This window comes from Camellia sinensis, chromosome 14, assembly GCF_055761805.1.
Source record: "Camellia sinensis isolate YWXY chromosome 14, ASM5576180v1, whole genome shotgun sequence".
NCBI classification, from domain to species: Eukaryota; Viridiplantae; Streptophyta; class Magnoliopsida; order Ericales; family Theaceae; genus Camellia; species Camellia sinensis.
In genome coordinates this window covers 61,941,339-61,963,001 of record NC_138974.1, presented here as the reverse complement: position 1 = coordinate 61,963,001, position 21,663 = coordinate 61,941,339, and the positions used below count along the sequence as shown (strand labels likewise).

Below are 21,663 nucleotides of genomic sequence, written 5' to 3'. Positions count from 1 at the left end.
TCTGTCCAAACAGTGCCTATCTGTTTAATTTGAATTGAACAGGTTTGTACCTGTTTAATTCAAAACTAACAGCCACAATTTTGCCTATAAATAGACTAGCCTCTCATTTGGATTTATTCACTAATTTTCGTCCATAAAATTCTGCATTCATACTCTTCATTTTGCTGCATTATTTTCTTGTGTGAGAGAGTATAAAACACTTAGTGTGTTCGTTGTACAAATATATTGTAGTGCTGCATATATTTGTTGTTGATCATTTTATCCTGGGAGATAGACGTCCATATTTTGAAAGTATCGTGGAGAGGACGATTCTGTCTTAAGGACACAGTGTCAAACACTGGACTTGATCAGAATAATATTCAAGATATTAATCAAGTAAGTTATTTATTTATTTTCTGTTTTTATTATTTATTTAAATCAGATTTTAATTTTGTTTTTGTAACAAAATAAAATCTGTTTTTATTTATTTAATTCTTTTTCTAGTTTGATTTTTGTAATCAAACATTCATTTTCTTTTTCTTTATTTCTTTTATATTCTGTTTATCGTTTAGTACTCAAACATAATTAATTAATTTAAATACAGTGAAAATTGTCCAACAAATTTTGCTAGGTAAGTATTGTACCAATCAATCCTTCTTGGAGGTTGACAAGGGAACTAATTCTTCATGGGGCTGGCATAGTATTTTATGGGGTGGGGATTTACTAAATTCCGGTTTACACTGGGTAGTGGGGAATGGGAGACAAATTTTGCCTTTTGAGGATCAATGGATTCTTGCAGTATCCAATCCACTACGGAGGAGGGGGCTTCACTGACTTTTTGCTCAAATGCGGGTAGAGCATTTTATTGATATGAAGTTGGGTTGTTGGAGAGAAAATTTGGTTCGACTTTTCTTTTCGGAAGAATGTACAAGGAATATTCTAGTAATTCCTATTCCCAATCATTCTTGTTCGGATAAATTAGTTTGGAGCCCTATCAAAAATGGGTTTATACAGTTGAATTTGGTTACAAACAAGCCTTGCTTCGTTGTTACCCTTTGATGTATGGGAATGAATCTGAAAAAGAGGTAAGGAAAAAGCTGTGGCATTTAAGGTTACCTCATAAGTGGGCTTTATTTATTTGGAAATGTCTCCATAGAATCCTGCCAGTCCAATGCGAATTAAAGAAGCAAGGAGCCCCAGTCAACACACAATGCGCTCGTTATAATAATAGTGATGAGACATTAGAATGTGTTTTTTTGATTGTCATTAGATGCAAAGGGTGTGTAGAGGGTCTACGCTAGGGCTTGATTTCAGTATGGGCTCACCGGTGTCTTTTTCTCAGTGGTGTAAGGAGTGGGTGGAACAAGTCAGAGATAATGAAATTATCATTCACGCAGTGGCCATTCTTTGGGCCTTATGACCGCAAAAGAATAGCTTTGTGTTCAATAAGGGGTTTCAAACTATTGAAAGCACGATTGAGGAAGCAAATACATATTGTTTATTAATAATGCACATCATGGGTCATCTATACACATTGATAATGTGTTCGCAATTAAGGATAATCACTCTAATTTGTGTGTTTTGCAGAATGGTGCCTGGGAGTGAGATGGAATCATGGACATTTATCATTGATGGATCATGGAAGTCATCTAATTAAAGTGCCGGGATAGCGTGGATTTGCTTGGATAATAAGAACCAAACAATCAATCAAAAAACACTAGTGATGCATCCACACCAAACTCCATTAGTGGCGGAAGCGACAGCATACTTGGAGGCTATTAGATGGGCGGTGAACATCGGGCTGAAATTTGTAAGAATCCAAACAGATTGTCAAGTTCTAGTGAGAATGCTTCAAAAGAAAAGCACTCAGATAAACTGGCAGATTATTACTATTATTAATGATATTATACATTATGCTAACTATTTGGACTATTGTTATATTAGTAAGCTTGGAAGAAATGTAATTCAACTAGTACATAAACTGACAACGGGTGTAATTAAAATTTAAATAATATAATAACGTTTTGAGTCCTCAAAAAAAAAAAAAAAAAAAACTCAAAAAAAGTTGCTCCAACAATTGTATTGAAGTTGCTCTTGTCCATCTAAATAATAATAATAATAAAAAAGACACTTTTTCCGTCTCAAAATATTAGTTCATTATTTTGTTTTTCATTGTGTCAAAATATTAGTTAATTTTCAAAAATTAATTAATAAAATAATATGAATTTATTATTTTACCCTTCTTTTAAATTCATTAATAATACAAAAAATACAATTATGACAATTGATATTCTTAAAAAAAAATACTATCAAAGGATAATTTTAAAAAATTAGTATTTTTAAAATATAATAATTATATTATCAAAAAAAAATTAGATTCCCATAAGAGACTATTATTTTGGGACAGAATGAGTAATTATTTATGTTATCATTAAATAATAAAGAAATTATTATTTTTTTGGTTGCACGATCCAAACATTGTGTAATCCGTCCTGACCCACACCACATCGCCTAGGGGTGTAATTTTGGCTCAATCCGGCCCAACCCAGCCCATCCGGGCTCGGGCGGGGCCCATGTTGGCCTTGTGGGCTCTTGTCAAAAATCGAGCCCAGTCGGCTTGGCCCACGGGCCAGAAAACTAGGCCCAGACCTAGGAATATTCGAGCTTTGGGTGGGCCAGTAAGCCGAGCCTCGGGACGGGCCCAGAGGCTTGGGCCTGGGCTCGGACATTGGGCGGGCCTAAACAATTTTTTAATTTTTTAAAATTTTTTTCACCAAAAATTTATTATTTTTCATTAAAAGTAACATTGGGCTTCAGGTGGGTCGGGCCTCAGGCTGAGCTTTTGGGCGGGCCTTGAGCAGGCCGATGAGTCGGGCCAAGCAGGCGAGCCGAGTTTCAAAACAATGACTTAAGCCCTGACCTAAACTCACGGACTGGGTTGAATCTGAGCCTAAACAAACCTTAACGAGCCAGGCCCACCTCAAGCTGCGGACGAGTTTCAGGCCACCCGCCGACCGCGAGCCAAAATTACGCCCCCTAGCCTCGCCTTATCCATTTGGAATCACTATCCGCTCCCATGCGTGCCTTGGTCCCGCATCATCCAAAACTAGGCAGCCCCCCAACCCACCCACACGTCACTGCACGGCCAACATCACCAGCAGCACTGGTCCTCTCTCTGTCTCTCGCAATCTGCGCCTGCTGCTTCCATTCTCATCGAACCACAAACACGAAAACCACCTTCCATACCCCTCTTAGTATATTCTATTCTATCGTCTTAAACCTCCTTCAATCTCCCAATCTCTGCTCCTCTATACATATCCACAACAACAATACACACTCTCATCTCTACATATTTCAAGTGATGATAAATACAATCTAATTTACTGGCCAACGATCACTATATATATATATGAAATAATAGTTTAATATAGTTTAAAGAGAGAGAGAGAGAGTGAGAATGGGGAGTGGTGCATCGAGGAACACGGACAGTAGCTCTCATGGCAGCGAGGGGAGAGAAGAAAACCTAGACCAAGCTGGTGGACAGCTCTACGTATCTCTCAAAATGGAGATTGACAAGCTCAAACCCGACCTCATTCCTCACGTCTACGGCTCTGTCCCTCTCGTCGGCTCTTGGGACCCTTCCAAAGCTGTATCTTCACTCTCTCTACTCCTTTCCTTTCAATTCAATTCAATTCAATTCACTAACCCTACTCGTTTTTTTTTTGTTTTTTTGTTTTTTTTAAATTGTTCTAATTCCAATCATATCTTTAGCTTTCGATGGAACGCGAATCAGCCTCAATTTGGGAATTGAGCTTCGTCGTCCCACCTAATCATGGTAATTATGCTGTCTGTTATTGAATTCTTTCATGTGTTGAATAGGGTTTGTGATTATTAATCATGATTATAAGAAGGGCACATTGTAAGAAAGTTATGATTTTTTGTGATCAAAGTTGGAAATGTTTGTGGTGTCCATTATGCCAATTTGTAGTAAAAGTTATAAATAATGAATTTATAATGGGTTATACTTTTTGTGGTGAGAAAATTATGTCATTTTGTGATTTACGTTACAAAAAATTGTGGTGTTATCACCAAGTGCATATTGTGGTGTTATCACCAAGTGCATACCATATGCACCCTTTGTAGGTTGCACGTATGAAAAATGCTTTGGAGCTGTAATTCTTGAGCTCTAATGAGCTGGCAGTGGGTCCCATCTACTGTGATGTGATGTTTTGGTCTTGGTCTTGGTTTGTTTTGTTTTGTTTTTTGTTTTTTCTCTTTGCCATGTTAGTAGTGCTCCATTAGAGCATCAAAATTACTGCTGAGTCATTGCTGTTGCACATAATAGCATCTTCCTTATAAAGATATTGATGATTGTTTGTCTGAATTTAGAAACATTGGATTTCAAATTCCTTTTGAAGCCCAAGTGCAATAATGCGCCATGCATAGTTGAGAAGGGTCTGAATCGGCTGCTTGTTAGGGGGGCTCTGCAAGGTGATGCTAGGCCGGCTTTATTTATGCTGAATGGTGATGAGGTTCTTGAATATCAGGTATTCATTAAGGCAGACAGAGTTTCTCCATTTGATCTTGCTGCTAGTTGGAGAGCATATAAGGAGAACCTTCAGCCCTCAACTGTTCGGGGAATTCCTGATGTTAGTATAAATTCGATACCAGAGATGGGTGCTGAGGTATAAAAAGTTTTGCAGATAATGGCCTGCCTTATATTATTTTTTTTATTTTTGAATGAGCCTTCTTATCTTATATTATCCAGTGCTATGTGATCCTTGTTATCAGATTTTGCTGCAAAATAATCGTATTGCAATACTAAATGCAGCTTCTATGGTTTCTAGTTACTTCTGCAGTTTTTTTATTCATATTTGATATTACAATGAAGCCAAATGAAGATCTCCAATTTGGTTTACTGTAACTCTCTCCAAATTTTTCACAGAATGGCTCTTCAGCAAGTTTGGAGCTTGATCTTGAACATTATGTTGTCCCAGCTCCGGCAACATCTGCAAACTCAGGTCTGATTTATGCTGCTAACATGTCAGAAACTCCAAGGTCATTAACCCATGCCGGGGTGCTTTTCACTTCTGAGGGTTCAGGCAGTGTTTCGCAATCCTACAAGGACGGTGGAGTTTTCAGTGATCGACCTGCGACTATAAAGGTGTATCTTGGCACCCATATCACATGTTTGTAATTTGGATTTTATGCACAGTTATGGAGAATTTGTGAGCTAGATCAACATAAGAGGATTAATTAGTGGAATCTTATCTATTCATATTTCCCAAAGTCTTCCACGTGCCAGTGCAATTTGATCAGATCAAGTTTTTTGGATCTGCACCTGAATATATACTGTGTTTAACTGCATAGCATTTTATAGTATGAAGGCTCCTGGTTATAGACAATATTTCAATATAGAAACAAGTAACTTTCTATATATGTCTATGCATAGACTGATATAACCTCCGTGTTCCTACTACTAGTTATGTGAACCGGGTATGCCATTTAATGGCTGGATTACATTTGTGTGCCTTGATGTTCTGTCAGGACTTAGTTTGCTTATCTGCATTTTTTATTTTTATTTTTGTAATTGTTGTATATGTTCTCTCTGCATATCTCCTAATTCTGGTTTCATCTTATGCTTTTGAATTCTGATCTGAAACAGAATATGCTAATGTTATATAGGAGATGGAAGTCATGGTACCAGATCCCTCTATTGTTTATTCAGGTTCTGGCATGGTTGAATCAAAGTCAGTAGGGACATTTTCACCTTTACAAAAGCAAGATAGTCACAGGGGACTCTTTGTGGATAGGGGGGTTGGATCTCCTAAGCTAGTTAAATCGGTTAGTGCAACAACTTTCAGTGTTGATCTCAGACTAGATTCAGAAACTAAGGTTTGTATGAACATATTCTTTTGCCTTTATTGAGGATTTTGCTAGTGAGATGTTTTCTTTGTATGGATTAGTGGTTTCAGATCTGAGTTTTTACTTTTTTTCTTTTATTTATTTGTTCTTCCTTGTTAATTGTTAGAATGCAATGCCAGCAGCTGCTGGAGCTGTTGCAGCTGCAGCTGTAGCTGATCAAATGCTTGGACCTAAGGAGGATGGACATCTGGCTATAGTCCTGGTATTTTCCTGTTGGTCTCAGTGCTAATAAGTTTTATACTTGTTTTCCCTTCTTTTATTTTAATTGGATGCATAGTGTGTTTGTAGATTGGATTTTTATAAGCAACTGTCAACATCCATAGGCTTATAATTCTTTCTGTTGGATTTAAAAATTCATTTTCCTATGTTATTGAGAATGTAACGCTATCAAGTTGCCCATATACTAGGTTGGCTTGCCAGCTCGAGGGAAAACTTTCACTGCTGCTAAGCTCACAAGATATCTTCGTTGGTTGGGTCATGACACCAAGCATTTCAATGTTGGGAAGGTGATTTATGGTCTTTCTGTGATTACTCTTCACACTTTTTGGAGGTCTTATCATGTAAACAAGCTGGATATAACTTTTTTATTGGTTGTGACAGTATCGACGCCTCAAGCATGGAGCTACTTTGGTATGATAAAGTTGTCTATCTTTTATTATATTTGGGAAAACTCAATTACTGTTGTAGGGTTTTGGAAATTTTCTACTCTGTAGTTTACATTCATGTGTGACTTACTATGTAAGGAAGGTATTCTCCACCTAAGTTTTCACAAAGTTGTGTGATTGCCTTATTTGCCTGCCTCTCTTTCTTCGAAATAAAATTTTAGTTTATCTATGGAAAAAGGAGGAAGTGATTGAGATTTGAGAGGAGAAGACAAATCAGATGCATATGTCCAAATATATGACATATGTTATAGACCTATGTTGTCATTTCTATTTTCTATGATACTGCAGCTTGAATCTTAATTGATGAATTTTGTCCCCATGGATGCTTCAAGCATTGCTTCTGTCACATTTAAAGTTGGGGCGGGGTGGTGGTGGTCCACTAGAACCTTGTGGGCATGCGCTATTGGAACTTCATCATTTTTTTCCTTGAGGTTGGGGGATTCATAGTGAATGGAAGTTGTTGAACTAGGCTAATTCAACTGCAGCATCGGTCTTAGCAAAAGTTATTCACTTATTTATTTGACATTGTTTCACAATATTTTCCTACGGTATTCATCCAGGAAAAAAAAAAAAAAAAAATTATCAATATGCACACATATTTGACTAGAAAATCTGGAAGAGAAAGATGCATTAGTGCATTTGAAAGAGAACTATTTATAACTTTCCAATTGATAGCTCTTTGTATAAAGCTGTATCTGCCTGATACTGAACACTTCATGATGTCATTGTTATAATTCTGTTTCCCTTCTACAGAAGCTGGTTTTGCTTGTATCAGAAGTATATTTTGTTAATTTCGTATATATAACTTTCTTTTTCTAATGAGTCATGATGGATCACACATTTCTGTGTGCAGGCTGCTGATTTTTTCCGCGGTGACAATCCAGAAGGCATGGAGGCGCGCAATGAGGTTAATCTCCTCCAAAGATACTTGTTTTAAGTAATCAAAATGGGATTGTACTTACTTCTGAGTCTATTTTTATGTTTGTTTTTAATTTGTCTGTTGAAATTATCTTTTTATCATGGCAATAGGCCACATGTCCTTGTTAATAAAAAAATTTCATACCTTCAAGTTGCTTTCCTTTTCAATACCTTAATCATTTATAGCATTTCAAAATGCTTATTCCTACCAGTAGCACAAAGCAGCAGATTAATATGTTGCCAATAGTGCTGTAACTACTGTATTTGCCTTTTCTTGGATGATTACCAAACCAAACCAAACCAAATCAAACCAAGCCTTAAGTCTCATCAAATGGGGTTGGCTACATGAATCTTTCTTCTCCACGCAACTCTATCAAAGGCCATTTCGTTAGTCAACTTAAGTAGATTTATATCTCTATTTATTATGCTAGCCAACTTCAATCTAGGTCTACTCTGTCCCCTAACACTTCATCTACCGTCACTGTATCGCATCTCTTTACTACTGCCTCTGTTGGTCTCCATTGAATATGGCCAAACCATCTTAATCTATTTTCTCTCAACTTATCTTCTATCGGTGCTATTCCTACCCATTCCCGAATATACTTATTCCTAATTTTGTCTTTTCTAGTCTTGCCACACATCCATCTTAGCATTCTCATCTCAGCAACACTCATCTTATCTGCATGTTGTTTCTTAGTTGCCCAACATTTCGTCCCATACAACATCGTTGGTCTAATAGCCGTTCTATAAAACTTGCTTTTTAGTCTAGTGGGTACTCGTTTATCGCACAGTATCCTGGATGCACTTGTCCACTTAAGCCACTCCGCTTTAATTTTATAGACCACATCCGCATCAGTCTCTCCCACCGTTATAATCGACCATAAATAACGAAAATGCTCACTTTTAGATAGTTCTTGGTTCTCAATCTTTACTTCTCATTTACTTTCATTATTGCTGTTACTAAATTTACACTCTAGGTATACTGTTTTAGTTCTGCTTATCCGAAATCCTTTAGATTCAAGCGTTTCTCTCCAAATCTCCAACTTTGTATTTACTCTTTCTTTAGTCTCTCATCCACTAACACGATATCATTTGCAAAAAGCATACATTATGGCACATCATCCTGAATATTTTTCATCAGCTCATCCATAATTAAAACAAAAAGATAAGGATTTAAGGTAGATCCTTGGTGTAACCCTACAGTAATTGAAAATTCATTTGTCACTCCAGTAGGCGATCTAATAGTGGGTGTGTAACTTTTTGTCACCTATTTCTTCTCTAACACTCACCAGATTATATCCTGAGGTACTCTATCATATGCTTTTTCAAGATTGATAAACACCATATGAATGTTTCTTTTCTTTTCTTTTCTTTTCTCTTCTCTATATTTTTCTATTACTCCTCAAAATATAGATCACTTCCGTTATTGACCTACCAGGCATAAATCTAAATTGATTTTCCGACACTTCTGTTATATCTCGCAATCGACGTTCCGTCACCCTCTTCTACACTTTCATTATATGACACATTAGCTTGATTCCTTTATAGTTGTTGCAATTCTGAACATCTCATTTTTTCTTATAAATTGGCACTAAAATACTCTTCCTTCACTCATTTAGCATATTCCTAGTTAACAAAATCTTGCTAAACAACTTAGTTAACCAAGCAATCCCTTTCTTACCCAAACACTTTCAAGATTCAATAGTCAACCAAGTAACCCCATTTTCTTGGATGGTTACTTTACATTTTGTCATATACACTGTATTAACCTTTTTCTTTGCACATAGTTTTAATACGTCGTGTGGTACTAGGTTGCAGCTCTAGCAATGGATGATATGATAGCTTGGATGCAAGAAGGTGGGCAGGTAAGTTGTTCTACATTATATACAGTGCACCTTAGTTGTATCTGTTTTTTATTTTTTTATTTTTTTGTTTTTTTTTTATTTTAATTTTAAAATTCATTATTCTAATTAAGTGTAGGTGGGAATATTTGATGCGACAAATAGTACGAGGAAACGAAGGAATATGCTCATGAAAATGGCTGAAGGAAAATGCAAGGTACATGCTCATTGCATGTTTGCTGCTGGATAACTAAGAATTCTCCAAAGACAAAATTGATACAAAAGTGAAGAGTATCATGTTGCTGCATAGCAGGCCAAAAAGACCAATTATTTCTTGAGCTTTCCTATGTGAAATGTTTCATCTTTAAAACTTAAGATACATATCTCATCTACATTTCATAGTAAATTTGTGAACAAACTAAACAAATATGTTTGTTTGTGGCTAAATTAGCATAGTTGGAAATTTTATTGATATGTTGTCAATCTCATCTTAAACTCGTTAATGTCTTATGCATGCTATATGCTTTGCCATACAGATTATTTTTTTGGAGACAATATGCAATGATGAGCGCATTATTGAAAGAAACATACGTCTTAAAATTCAACAAAGCCCTGACTATGCAGAGGAGTATGGCTGCTTACTAAAATGAGCAAATTATTATCTTAGTCTACACTTCTATACTTAGTAAATGTTGTTTCCCTTCAGGACAGATTTTGAAGCTGGATATCAAGACTTCAAAAATCGAGTACAAAATTATGAAAAGGTAATTTTTTGAACTTGTGTTTTTGATACTTATTGTTTTGAAATATAGTATTGAGAAATGGAGTAAATGATTATAAGATAACAAATTCTATGCATGTTATAGGTTTATGAGCCGGTGGAAGAGGGATCATACATCAAAATGATTGATATGGTTAGTGGTCAAGGTGGACAAATACAAGTGAGTTGAGCTCATTTTTTTTTTTATTGTTGTCCTTTTGATTTTTAACCTTTATTACTTGAAAGATGCCAAATGCTGTCTTCTGTTTCTGTACATGATATCAGGGGAGTTGCAAAAAAAAAATTACGATGGACTCCTTGAACATGTCAATTGTGAGAAACGGAACACCATTTGATTTGGAAGTACCTTGATCACTTTTTATTTTTCTGTTATAAGTAGGAGTATCCTCTCTCTCTTTTGTGAAGATTTAGTTTGTAATTGTAGATTGTAAGGTTGTTGTCGAGAACAAGAACATATGCATAAAATTAATATACCAAATAGATTATTTTTCCTTAACTTACATTCTTGAAGCAAATTTTTTTTTTTTTTGATTTTTGGCCCACTTGATTGGAAATGTCATCAAGGAAATACTAATTACTAGTGCAAGCTAGTGTGATGGGTGAGTGACTTCTTCTAGTTTGAGTTAGTTTTTGATTGACGGTGTTAGTAGTGCAGAAATCTTTTAGCTAAGATCACTCTTTAAGGATAGTGTAGAAACCATATCAATTTTTTCTTGTTGGTTATAGTTGTGATAAGGTTGTGTTAAAACCTACCATCACCTACTCCACCTACTACACCTACCACCACCTACTACCACCTACTACACACCTACCACTACCACCTACTACCACCTACTCCACTACATCTCCTATATAAGGAGCCCCTCACCATTTGTAATAAACAACATACATCAATCAATAATATACATCAATTTATTTTACATGGTATCAGAGCAGGTTTAGAATCTAATAATTCTGCTTCACCGGCGGGCGGCATCCTCGCCTTGGCCGCCCGCCGGACCTCTACACATACCTTCACTTTCCTGCATCTTCCAACTCTCTTCCCTCGTGCTTGAGCAGATTTTGCTGTGCGTCTAAGAAGCAACCGGACTCTCAGACCACTCCTCCAGTTCGCCTTTTCTCTTTCACCCTCTGAACTGCCGGCTGTTGGCGGCGGCGATGATTCTTGTAATTTAAACGGAGTACAGTTGTCTGGTCTGGCTGGTTCGAAGAAGACTGTCGATTTTTTGAGCTTCGATGGGAGTGTCGCTGTTCATGCTGGTGAAAGATTAGGTCGTGGCATCATTACTGATGCAATCACCACCCCTGTTGTTAACACCTCTGCCTACTTCTTCAAGAAAACTTCCGAGCTTATTGATTTCAAGGAGGGACGACATGCAAGTTTTGAGTATGGGCGTTATGGAAATCCAACCACTGTTGTTGCAGAAGAGAAGATAAGTGCACTTGAAGGTGCTGAATCAACACTGTTAATGGCATCGGGAATGTGTGCCAGCATTGTAATGTTTATGGCACTGGTTCCAGCTGGTGGGCATGTTGTGACAACCACAGATTGCTTCAGGAAGACAAGGATTTTCATTGAAACTGTTCTCCCTTTAAACCCTCTCTTTTCCTTTCTTTTTCTTTTAATATTTACCTCCACTACCTTTTGTCTTTCACATACAGTCACCACCTTTTTTTTATTCGTTTTATTCTTATTATCATCCTCCTCATCATGTACCCACTTTCTCTCTCTCTCATTTTTTCACTTTCCAATCCCCCGAGGCACATGCTTTCGCCATTAATCTATTCTTATTATTATTATTTAAAAAAAAAAAAAAAGGCAGGCACTCACACTCACTGCACTGCTCTTTCCTAAAAACAACTCGTTTTGTTGCATGTCTTTGATGTGATGATGACTTTGGCAGAGTTATTATCCTCTTTTGTACAAACACCTATTCTCCCTCTCACTTTACTTTTTCCATCACCCATGTGACCCATTCTACAAAACTATATCTTTATCTCTTTTATATGCCACTCTCACCAGCGCATATGCTTTCTACCTTAATATATTATTATTATTATTAAAAAAAAAAAAAAAAAAAAAATCCAAACACCATTGTTGTTTTTCACAAATCCGTGTAATAAAGATTTGCACACCAAACCTTACCTTCTTTTCTTCATCTCAGGGATCAACCCCGATCACCATTACATAAAAAAAAAAAAAAAAAAAAAAAAAAAAACACAACCCACACAAACACCCACCCACAGGTGGGATTTTTTCCTTATCCCTTCTCTACTCTGCCGCCGGTCTCTTCTTTTTGCCTCCGTCCTGGACAGTCCTTGACGGTGCTGCCTCCGTGTTTCCCACGCCGCCGAGCACGTTCACACCTCCCTGCTCCTCCACTGCAGCGTATGGCGGACCTCCAAATCGGAACATCACGGTGGCCTTCCGCTTCAGCTCCTTGTTTTCCGCCTTTAGCACACTTATCTCTGCTCGCGCATCCTTATACATGCGTTGGAGCAGAGCCAGTTGGGCGTTTAACTGCTGCACCTCATTTGTCCTACTCTGCAGCCGGTGCGACAGGTTTGTGACCGCCGTCATGGTCTCCACACATGACTTCAAAGTATACTGATTGGCCTCAATATCAGCTTGCACCGCCATTTTTTGCTCCACCAACCGCATCGGAAAGTTCAACGGAGCAAAACCAGAGGTGTTTGGTTGAGGTTCACGGGCCACCGCACCAGTTATCTCTCTTGTGGACTCGTTGAGGTCGGGAAAGAGAGTGAGCAGACCACGGGAAGAAGAGGCCATGTTTTGGGTAGCTGAACGGGAAGAAGAGGCCATGTTTATGGGTTGCTGAGTGTTTCAGAGAAGGGCTGGTTACAGAGTATCTCTCTCAAGACAACGAAGAGTTTCTCAGAGGTTTTTAGCCAGTTTTTTGTCTTAGCCTCTGCCTCAGCCTCAGCATCCGTCTTGGTTAAATAGCCAAGGCAGACACGCGCATCGCGCGCCACTTGACGCCAGACGACAAAACGGGCGCGCAAGCCAATGTGGTGACGCGCCTCGCCATCATGTCCGGCATATCTTTTTATGACTTGGGCTCGCCTTTTGATGGCACGCCTTTTTATGGATTGGGCACGCCTTTTGATGGCACGCCTTTTGAAAGATTGGGCACACCTTTTGAGGGTGCGACTTTTTAAGGGTCCGACAAGACTCTGTAAACTGTCCCGACATTGATTCCGGTTAGCTCCTTCATGGGTCCGACAAGACTCTGTAAACTGTCCCGACATTGATTCCGGTTAGCTCCTTCATGGGTCCGACAAGACTCTGTACACTGTCCCGACATTGATTCCGGTTAGTTTCTACAAGGGTCCAGCAAGACTCCGTAAACTGTCACAACAACTGTCACAACATTGTCTGCTACAACGGTCCGACATGACCCCATAAACTGTCGTCTACATCGGTCTGCCATAACCATACAGTCTTCTACAACGGTTTGACACGACCATACAGTGTCTCCTATCCATTTTTTATTTTTCAGATTATTTTCTTGTTTTGTTACTTTCTCCAAACTTAAGTTGGTTAGTTCCTATCCCCCTTGAGTTTGCAGGGGGCTGTTAAAACCTACCATCACCTACTCCACCTACTACACCTACCACCACCTACTACCACCTACTACACACCTACCACTACCACCTACTACCACCTACTCCACTACATCTCCTATATAAGGAGCTCCTCACCATTTGTAATAAACAACATACATCAATCAATAATATACATCAATTTATTTTACAGGTTGATTTGTGTTTACCTCCACAATGCCACAATTTCATCACATTAATCAAAAATTGAGAAGCAAGAGGTAATTTTTGTTTCTCCCGGTAAAGGTTTCTTTAAAACAATGCTGAAAGTGAAAATCTTTTGTATGCCACAATTAATTACCAGGAATGAATTACTTGAACATTCTCTATATCTTCTCCTGGTCATCTGAAATTCAATTTGATTGGCTTAAGATAATAGACAGAAATGAGGAAACTTTTTTGGTTTCTTTGCATATATTCACCATGCAATTTGATGATCCTGGTAGCCAATGCTTCCAGTTTCCATCAAGATTTAATGCTTCCAGGCTGGGAAATATGACGTCATCTGAAAATTACAATATGGACGTTTCTCTTACATCTTCTATTTTGTATGGTAATATATATATATATTTTGATTCAAATGAAAGTTAAGATAAACAATGCCCACATTAATGTGTGTTCGGAAGGGGAAATACACAATAATGTCGGCTACTAGTATGAAAGTTAAGATAGAAGATAAAATTCAGTTTTACAAAACAAAGAGGGGATATACTTAGCCCCTCCTCATACTTGTAGAGATCCTGTCTGCTACTAGTATGGAAGTTACATTGCAAGGTGGATCATCAAGAAAGATTACGGGTTTACACCGATGTTGGCCAATGCATCAGCACTTTGATTAGCTTCTCTTGGCACATGTTGGATGGTGCACTTGGGTATATTTGGGTAGAGAAAAGTGGCCTTTTTTGCGTGGATTTTTATGTAAATTCAATGAAATACTTCAATTTCACACAATTTTGTTCTTTGCTAAAACATTTTCGTAGATGTTTCTATATCTCGTTATAGCTCCAAATTTAGACACCATCTATAGGTTTATAAAGTGAGGTTTGATCCTTCTTTATTTTTTATGGTCCCTTTTTCTTCAGGTAAACAATATCAGTGGCTATCTTCCTGGAAGAATTGTCTTTTTCTTGGTATGTTATCCTCTGTTTTATTATATATTATTTACTTTGGTTGGGATAAGGCTTTTGGGTTTAGTATAACTTGTTTCCTCTTGTTAATTCTTTGGCATTGCCTTTCTTTATTTTATTTTATTTTTTTCCTAGTAGGCAAGTGTGATAAGAAAATATTAGAAGTCCTGCTACCATAATGATTGGACAAAGTTTCCTGTTTATTTCTTGTGCTGTACCAAGCTTGTTGGCCTTAAGTTATTTGGGTAAATATCAAGAAACAAAATTTTGTTTGTGAACAGCCAAAACATTTATCTTTTTCTAGAAAATTAACACAAAACTTTAGTGGAATACCATAATTTCAATCTTTCCACTTAAACGCACCAAAACTCACTGAAACACAACAAAACATGCCAAAATAATGAGTTATTTTGGCACCTAATGCTCATTTCTATTTTCCTTTTTTCAGTAATAGAAAAGATTAATATGAGAAAGTAAAGAGAAGAAAGGGGAGAGAGAGAGAGAGAGAAAATAAAACATGCTTGTTTAAGTAACTTATTTTTCTCTTTGTTACTATAAGTACTTTTTTTTTCTTCTTCTCATCTCTTTTATTGCTAGTATCTTGCGAATCTTTTGTTTTCTCTTACGATGGCAAATCCCCTTCCCTTATTAGCCCTTTTGGACTTTTTTATGACTCTCTAATATTCATGGATCTTTATTGAATTGAACCTTAGTCTTGCTAAAAAAAGAAAAAAGAAAACTGTTTACCTTGTTTTCCCAACGACCTCCTACGCCTTTGAAAACTTTTAACATTTGTTTATTATTAATATTAATTTTTATAATTTTGTAGAACCTTACTTGGTTGGAATCTTATGCACTTTTAAATCCTCACTTTGACATTAATTTAACATTTTTTTTGTTCAGATTGTGTTTACTTCCAGATGCCCTTTATGTAAAGAGATGTTTAGACCTCAATTTGTTTTAGTGTTTGTTTCCATACATATCCATACTTCTCCAAATTATTTTGTAACTCCGCTTACGTTTATGAAACATTTCCAAAATGTTTTCATTTCCATGCTCACAGAAACATCACTCCTAAATGAAATTTTGATCCTTGGGTAATATAGAAGGAATCTTCATCCTATTAGCGACCATGTATTCTACAATTGTTGACTAGTAGTGTAAGAAATGATCACTTGCAGAACATTGCTATATTAGTGGAACTTAGTAAGTGTCTACCTGGACTATCATATATTGATATGTCTAAGATAACTTCTCTATAGGAAACTAGTATAGAAAATCATGTTTAAAATGCTCATGGTTAAAATACTATTTGTGATAATTGTGCATGCAAAGGCATTCTATGAATGATACAACTAGAAAATTTGATAATCGATGTTATGCTTACAAAGTTCGGGAGATACATATTTACTAATTTTAAGGTTCTTATTCGGCACAGACACTTTGGTCACTAATCACTATATCATGATGATGGCTGTTCAAGTAATGAAGATATCTTTCCAGTTTTCGGATAATTGATCTGTTGTAACTGTAGTGTAAAAATTTAACCTGGAACATGAATTTTCATAAATGTCTTGCAGGTGAATACGCATCTCACACCCCGTCCAATCTTACTTACAAGGCATGGAGAAAGTCGAGATAATGTTAGAGGCAGGATTGGGAGTGACTCTGGTTTGAGGTTTGCTATTTTATTTCGTCGACCATTTTTGAAAAATTCTGAATGTTCCTGATCAAAATTGCTACATTTTCTCCCCTGAAATGTATTATTTGCCTCTAAAATATTTCTGCTTTTTCTGGGACAACTAGAATTGTAGTCTTCTTGCTCTTGGCTTACCAATTTGGGTGAGTACTTGGTCATGCTGCTTTAATCCGTTTTCCCAATAAAATTACTTTTATTTTTGTAATACCATCCCTTTTCAATTGTAGTAAAGTTATTATCAAGTATATCCATCCTTAATGTGCTGTTAGTTGTCTATATACCATATCTGTCTGCTGCTTAACATTTGGCCAAGATTATTTTCTAGACATAGGCTTGGTTATGTTGTGCTAAAATATGTTCTTTGATCATTCTGTTGATTTAATTTGCTACTTCTAAGTTCAATATTTACTTTACTCGTTCACTTAATTTGTGACTTCAAAGTTCAAAATGAACTCCTCTTCTTTGATGAAAGTCGGTTGATTTGATAACTTCTTTGAACAGTGATACTGGAGAGATTTATGCAAAGAAACTTGCTAACTTCGTGGAAAAGAGACTGAAAAATGAGCGGGCTGCTTCTGTAAGCTTTGCCAACACACTTGATTTATTTATGATGTGCGAATTTGATATTTATATTGTGGGTATCTATACTATACTTGGCACGTGGCGAGCCCAACGGGCATCACGTCAGCACCACTACACATCCACGTGGCAGACCCTTGAGGCACCACGATGAGTATGTCATCACCATTCCGCATTCACGTGGCAGACCCCTGAGGCACCACGATGAGTCGAGATTGTATGCCTAGCCTAAGCGAGGGCATGCACACCACCAAGAATGAAACAAGGCCGCATGGAGTTGGCTCACTTAGAGCTCTTCACGGCCCTTTATAACTCAAGAAATGTATTGTCTACCCACTCACCCAGCTCCATAACAACATAGCCAGACTCTTGGCTCACATATGTTTGGCTCACCTATGTTTACTTGGCTACTGAGGTGAGCCCTTGGCTCACCCATGCATTCACCCTCTTGGCTGCCTAGGTTGGGAGCAGGACCTAGGCACTCCCGCTTGGGATCATTGGAGGATTGTGGATTGGAGGCTAAGACCTCGGGATCGTCAAGGTCGTGTAGCTATCTCTCTGCAGTGATAGCTCTCCCTTTGACCTGGCTTAGAGAAAGAGACGTTGACCTTACACTTATATCTGATGCACATATGATACGCCTCAAAAGATATCACACCTACCCCTGCAGTTCCTATGATACAACCTCCCCGAGGACCTGAATCATAGGACACAACTAGTAGGGCTGATATCACCCTCCTGTCGAGCTGAGGAGTGTGAATTATGTAGTTTATATTATTCATTAAGTATAGTTTAGTACTTTAGGTTATTAGGGTTTCATTCTATTGCTTATATGTTTGTACTTCTTTTGATTAATCAATAGACACAAGTTTTGTCATCTGTTAACATGGTATCAGAGCTAAGTTTCAAACATTAGCATACCTGTCGCAGTCGTTCTTCGCAAGGTTGTTGTCGCAGCTCTTACTTCCTCTTCGCAAGGCTTCGTTGCAAGGCTTCGATGATCTGTCGCATTCGTAGGTCATCACCGAAGCAGTTGGTTCTGGTTCAATCGAAACCCTAGGAAGCCGTCATCGCTGGTCTGTGGTCCTTCGTCACTGGTCTCTGGTCCATTCGAAGACCTAGGTTGGGTATCTCACTGATCTGTAGTCCTTCATCGCTCTGGTCTGTGGTCCTTCATCGCTGGTCTCTATCTTTGTCTTCATCGCTGGTCCATTTGCCTTCATCGCTGGTCTCGATCTTTGTCTGGTTCAGTTGAGGACGAGGACCAAACATCGCTACTCTTCACAGGTCGAGCATCTCTCTCTCTCTTCTCTGCTGCCTTTTACTTTGTTTTGAATGCACTGTATTTTGGGTATACAATATGGCTGATGATAAATTGCAAGCTATTTCTACTAAATTAGATGGTACCAATTATTCTTATTGGTCTCGTATGATGAAAAATTTTATAATGGGTAAAGGCATGTGGAATTATGTTATTGGTATAACTATTAGACCTGTGGAATCTCAAGAAACTGTGGCCGATGTTGCTAAATGGGATAAGGAAAATGCACAAATTCTTACTTGGTTTCAGAATTCAGTTCAAACTACCATTGGTATGAATTTTTCTAAGTATTCTACTTCTAAACAAGTTTGGGACTATTTGAAGACTATGTACCTTGAGTCTAACTTTGCAAAACAGTATGAACTTGAGATGTTTATTCGCAGTGCTAGTCAGAAAGATAAGTCCATTTAGGAGTTCTACAATGAGATGACTACTTATTGGGATCAGCTTGCTTTAATGGAACCGTCCGATTTGCAGTTACTTGACAGTTATATCAAGTATCGGGAGAAACAACATCTTATTCAATTTCTCATGGCCCTTCGTGATCAATTTGAGCCACTTCGGGGAGCTATTCTTCATCGGTCTCCCTTGCCTTCTGTGGATGGTGCTGTCCGTGAGCTTATTACGGAAGAAACTCGGATTAAGGTGGCTCATGGTGCTCCTGCTTCCTAGTCAGTTTTTGCCACTCCTCCGCTCTTGCCCACCCCATCTTCTCATTTATTTCAAGTTACTGGTAAGCCCAAGCCTCGGGTTTCCATGGATGAGTGCAGCTTCTGTCATCAGAAAGGCCATTGGAAACATGCATGTCCTAAACTTTTGCAGCCCAAGGGTCATTCATCTGGTTCACCATTCGCTAAGCCGACATTTTCAGGATCTCGCTCATCTGCCGCCTTTTCTGCACCAGTTTTTGAGAATGATCCATCTTCCAATATGCAGTCTATGTTTGAGCAGTTCAAGTCTTTCATGGTGGCCAATCCAAATCTTTCGTCCCAAGCCTCCGCTATGACTGCCACTCAGTTCGGTTTGTCTGGTTCATCCTCTTCAGGTAATATCTATACTTCGTGGATCTTTGATTCTGGTTGTTCACATCATATGACCCCGGTTGCATCTCTCCTCAGTAATTGTGTCTCTCCTTCTTCTTCTATCACTATTGCTACTGCTAATGGTTCTTCTATGCCTGTACACTCTGTTGGTTCTATTTCTTGTTCCCATTTGTCTCTTTCTCCTGTATTTTATGTGCCTAACCTCTCCCTCAGTCTTATTTCTATTAGTCAATTATCTGATTCCGGTTTTGATGTTGTTTTCTCTTCTTCTCATTGTGTTGTACAGGACCGGGTATCCAAGAGGCAGATTGGGATCGGGCGTAGAGTTGGAGAACTATATATCTTGGACAGCTTACATGTTCCTCTAGAAGTGTCTTCTACTGCATTGTCTTCTTTTTGTTTAAATAATAAGTCCTCTTTGTTTTATAATTGGCATTCTAGGTTAGGTCATCTGTCGAGTGATCGGTTGAGGATGTTAGTTAGGTCTGGACATTTAGGCAATTTTCCCATTAGTGATATTTCTGAGTGTCATGGTTGTAAACTGGCTAAAATGTCTGCTCTTCCTTTTAATAAAAGTAGTTCTATTTCATCTTCTCCTTTTCAATTGGTCCATACTGATGTTTGGGGTCCTTCTTCTGTAGTTACCAAGGGTGGTTCACAATATTATGTAGCTTTTGCGGATGATTACAGTCGGTTTACTTGGGTTTATTTAATGACTCGAAAATCTGATTTTTACAAAATATATTCTAATTTTCATTCCATGATTCGCACTCAGTTTTCTACCACTATTAAAATTCTTCGTTCTGATTTGGGGGGTGAGTATTACTTGTCTGAATTTGAGGAGTATTTAGCTATTCATGGAACTATTCATCAGTCTTCGTGTTCTGACACTCCTGCACAAAATGGTCGAGCTGAGCGCAAACATCGCCATCTCCTTGATACAGCTCGCTCTTTGTTGCTCTCATCTTTTGTCCCTTCTGTTTTCTGGGGAGAAGCTGTGCTCACTGCTGCATATCTTCTCAATCGGATGTCTACTCCTCTTCTCTCAGGCTCATCTCCGTATGAGCGTCTTTTTGGTGTTACTTACAATTATTCTCTTCTTCGTATTTTTGGTTCTGTATGCCTTGTGCTCTTGCCTAAACGGGCGCGCTCTAAGCTTAGTTCTCGTTGTGTCCTATGTGTCTTTTTAGGGTATGGCATTAATCAGAAAGGTTATCGGTGCTATGATCCTGTCACCAAAAAGCTATATATGTCTAGGCATGTCACTTTTTTAGAAAAACTACCCTACTACACTATACCTTCCACCCCTATTCCTATTACTAAGGATGAATTGGTTCATGTTGACCCATTTCCTCCTAATGTTTCTCCTGATGAGTTTGTTTCTGACCTTGAGGTCTCTACTTTGCCTCTTACTAGCACTTCTAATACCTCTCCAGCTACCTTATCTCCAGCTCCCGCTTCTCCTGCTCCTCTTATTGTTTATCAACGCCGCAAAGCACTTCCGAGCTCACCTGTCTCTAGCTCTACTGTCCCTCCAGCTGTTTTTTTGGATCCCGCTCCTCTTGCACATCGCTTCCCAAAGCGAGATTGTCATCCTCCGAACTGGTATGGTTTTGGTAATACATGTTTTTCCCTTTCCTATCAGTCTTTTCTTTCTTGTCTTCATACATATTTTGAGCTCAGGTCTTACAAGGAAGCTTGTCATGATCCTAATTGGATTGCCGCCATGAATGATGAGTTAACTGCTTTGGCTAACACTCAAACTTGGGATTTGGTTCCATTACCTGCTGATAAGAATGTTGTAGGCTGTAAATGGGTCTATAAGGTCAAAACCCTTTCTGATGGGTCTTTGGAACGGTACAAAGCTCGTCTAGTTGCCCAAGGCTTTTCTCAGGAGTATGGGATTGATTACGATGAGACTTTTGCCCCCGTTGTCAAGATGACTACTGTTCGTACTCTTATCTCTGTTGCCGCTGCCCATCATTGACCCCTGTTTCAACTAGATGTCAAAAATGCTTTTCTGAATGGGCATCTTGCTGAAGAAGTGTATATGCGCCCTCCACCGGGTCTCTCTCACCCTCCTGGTGTTGTTTGTTGTCTTCGCCGTGCTCTATATGGTCTCAAGCAGTCTCCTCGTGCTTGGTATGAGCGATTTCACTCT

The 21,663-nt window shown here is 38.2% G+C and overlaps 1 protein-coding gene across 2 annotated transcripts in view; it reads left to right on the top strand.

Annotated features, from left to right (window-relative positions):
• Nucleotides 1–3,036: 3,036 nt before the first annotated feature.
• Nucleotides 3,037–21,663, top strand: part of F2KP (fructose-2,6-bisphosphatase) — a 29,391-nt gene continuing 10,764 nt past the window's right edge. Inside the window, exons 1-17 of one of the 2 annotated variants that reach the window (XM_082903912.1) lie at nt 3,037–3,628; nt 3,751–3,814; nt 4,369–4,664; nt 4,925–5,143; nt 5,665–5,874; nt 6,011–6,106; nt 6,312–6,410; nt 6,505–6,534; nt 7,423–7,476; nt 9,299–9,352; nt 9,468–9,545; nt 9,865–9,956; nt 10,035–10,092; nt 10,195–10,269; nt 14,816–14,863; nt 16,441–16,538; nt 17,061–17,136. In XM_082903912.1, the coding sequence (XP_082760038.1) occupies nt 3,437–3,628; nt 3,751–3,814; nt 4,369–4,664; nt 4,925–5,143; nt 5,665–5,874; nt 6,011–6,106; nt 6,312–6,410; nt 6,505–6,534; nt 7,423–7,476; nt 9,299–9,352; nt 9,468–9,545; nt 9,865–9,956; nt 10,035–10,092; nt 10,195–10,269; nt 14,816–14,863; nt 16,441–16,538; nt 17,061–17,136 (1,839 nt within the window). In that variant the 5' untranslated portion in view covers nt 3,037–3,436. The remainder of the gene's footprint in view (nt 3,629–3,750; nt 3,815–4,368; nt 4,665–4,924; nt 5,144–5,664; nt 5,875–6,010; nt 6,107–6,311; nt 6,411–6,504; nt 6,535–7,422; nt 7,477–9,298; nt 9,353–9,467; nt 9,546–9,864; nt 9,957–10,034; nt 10,093–10,194; nt 10,270–14,815; nt 14,864–16,440; nt 16,539–17,060; nt 17,137–21,663) is intronic. The other variant, XM_082903913.1, reaches the window with a different exon arrangement.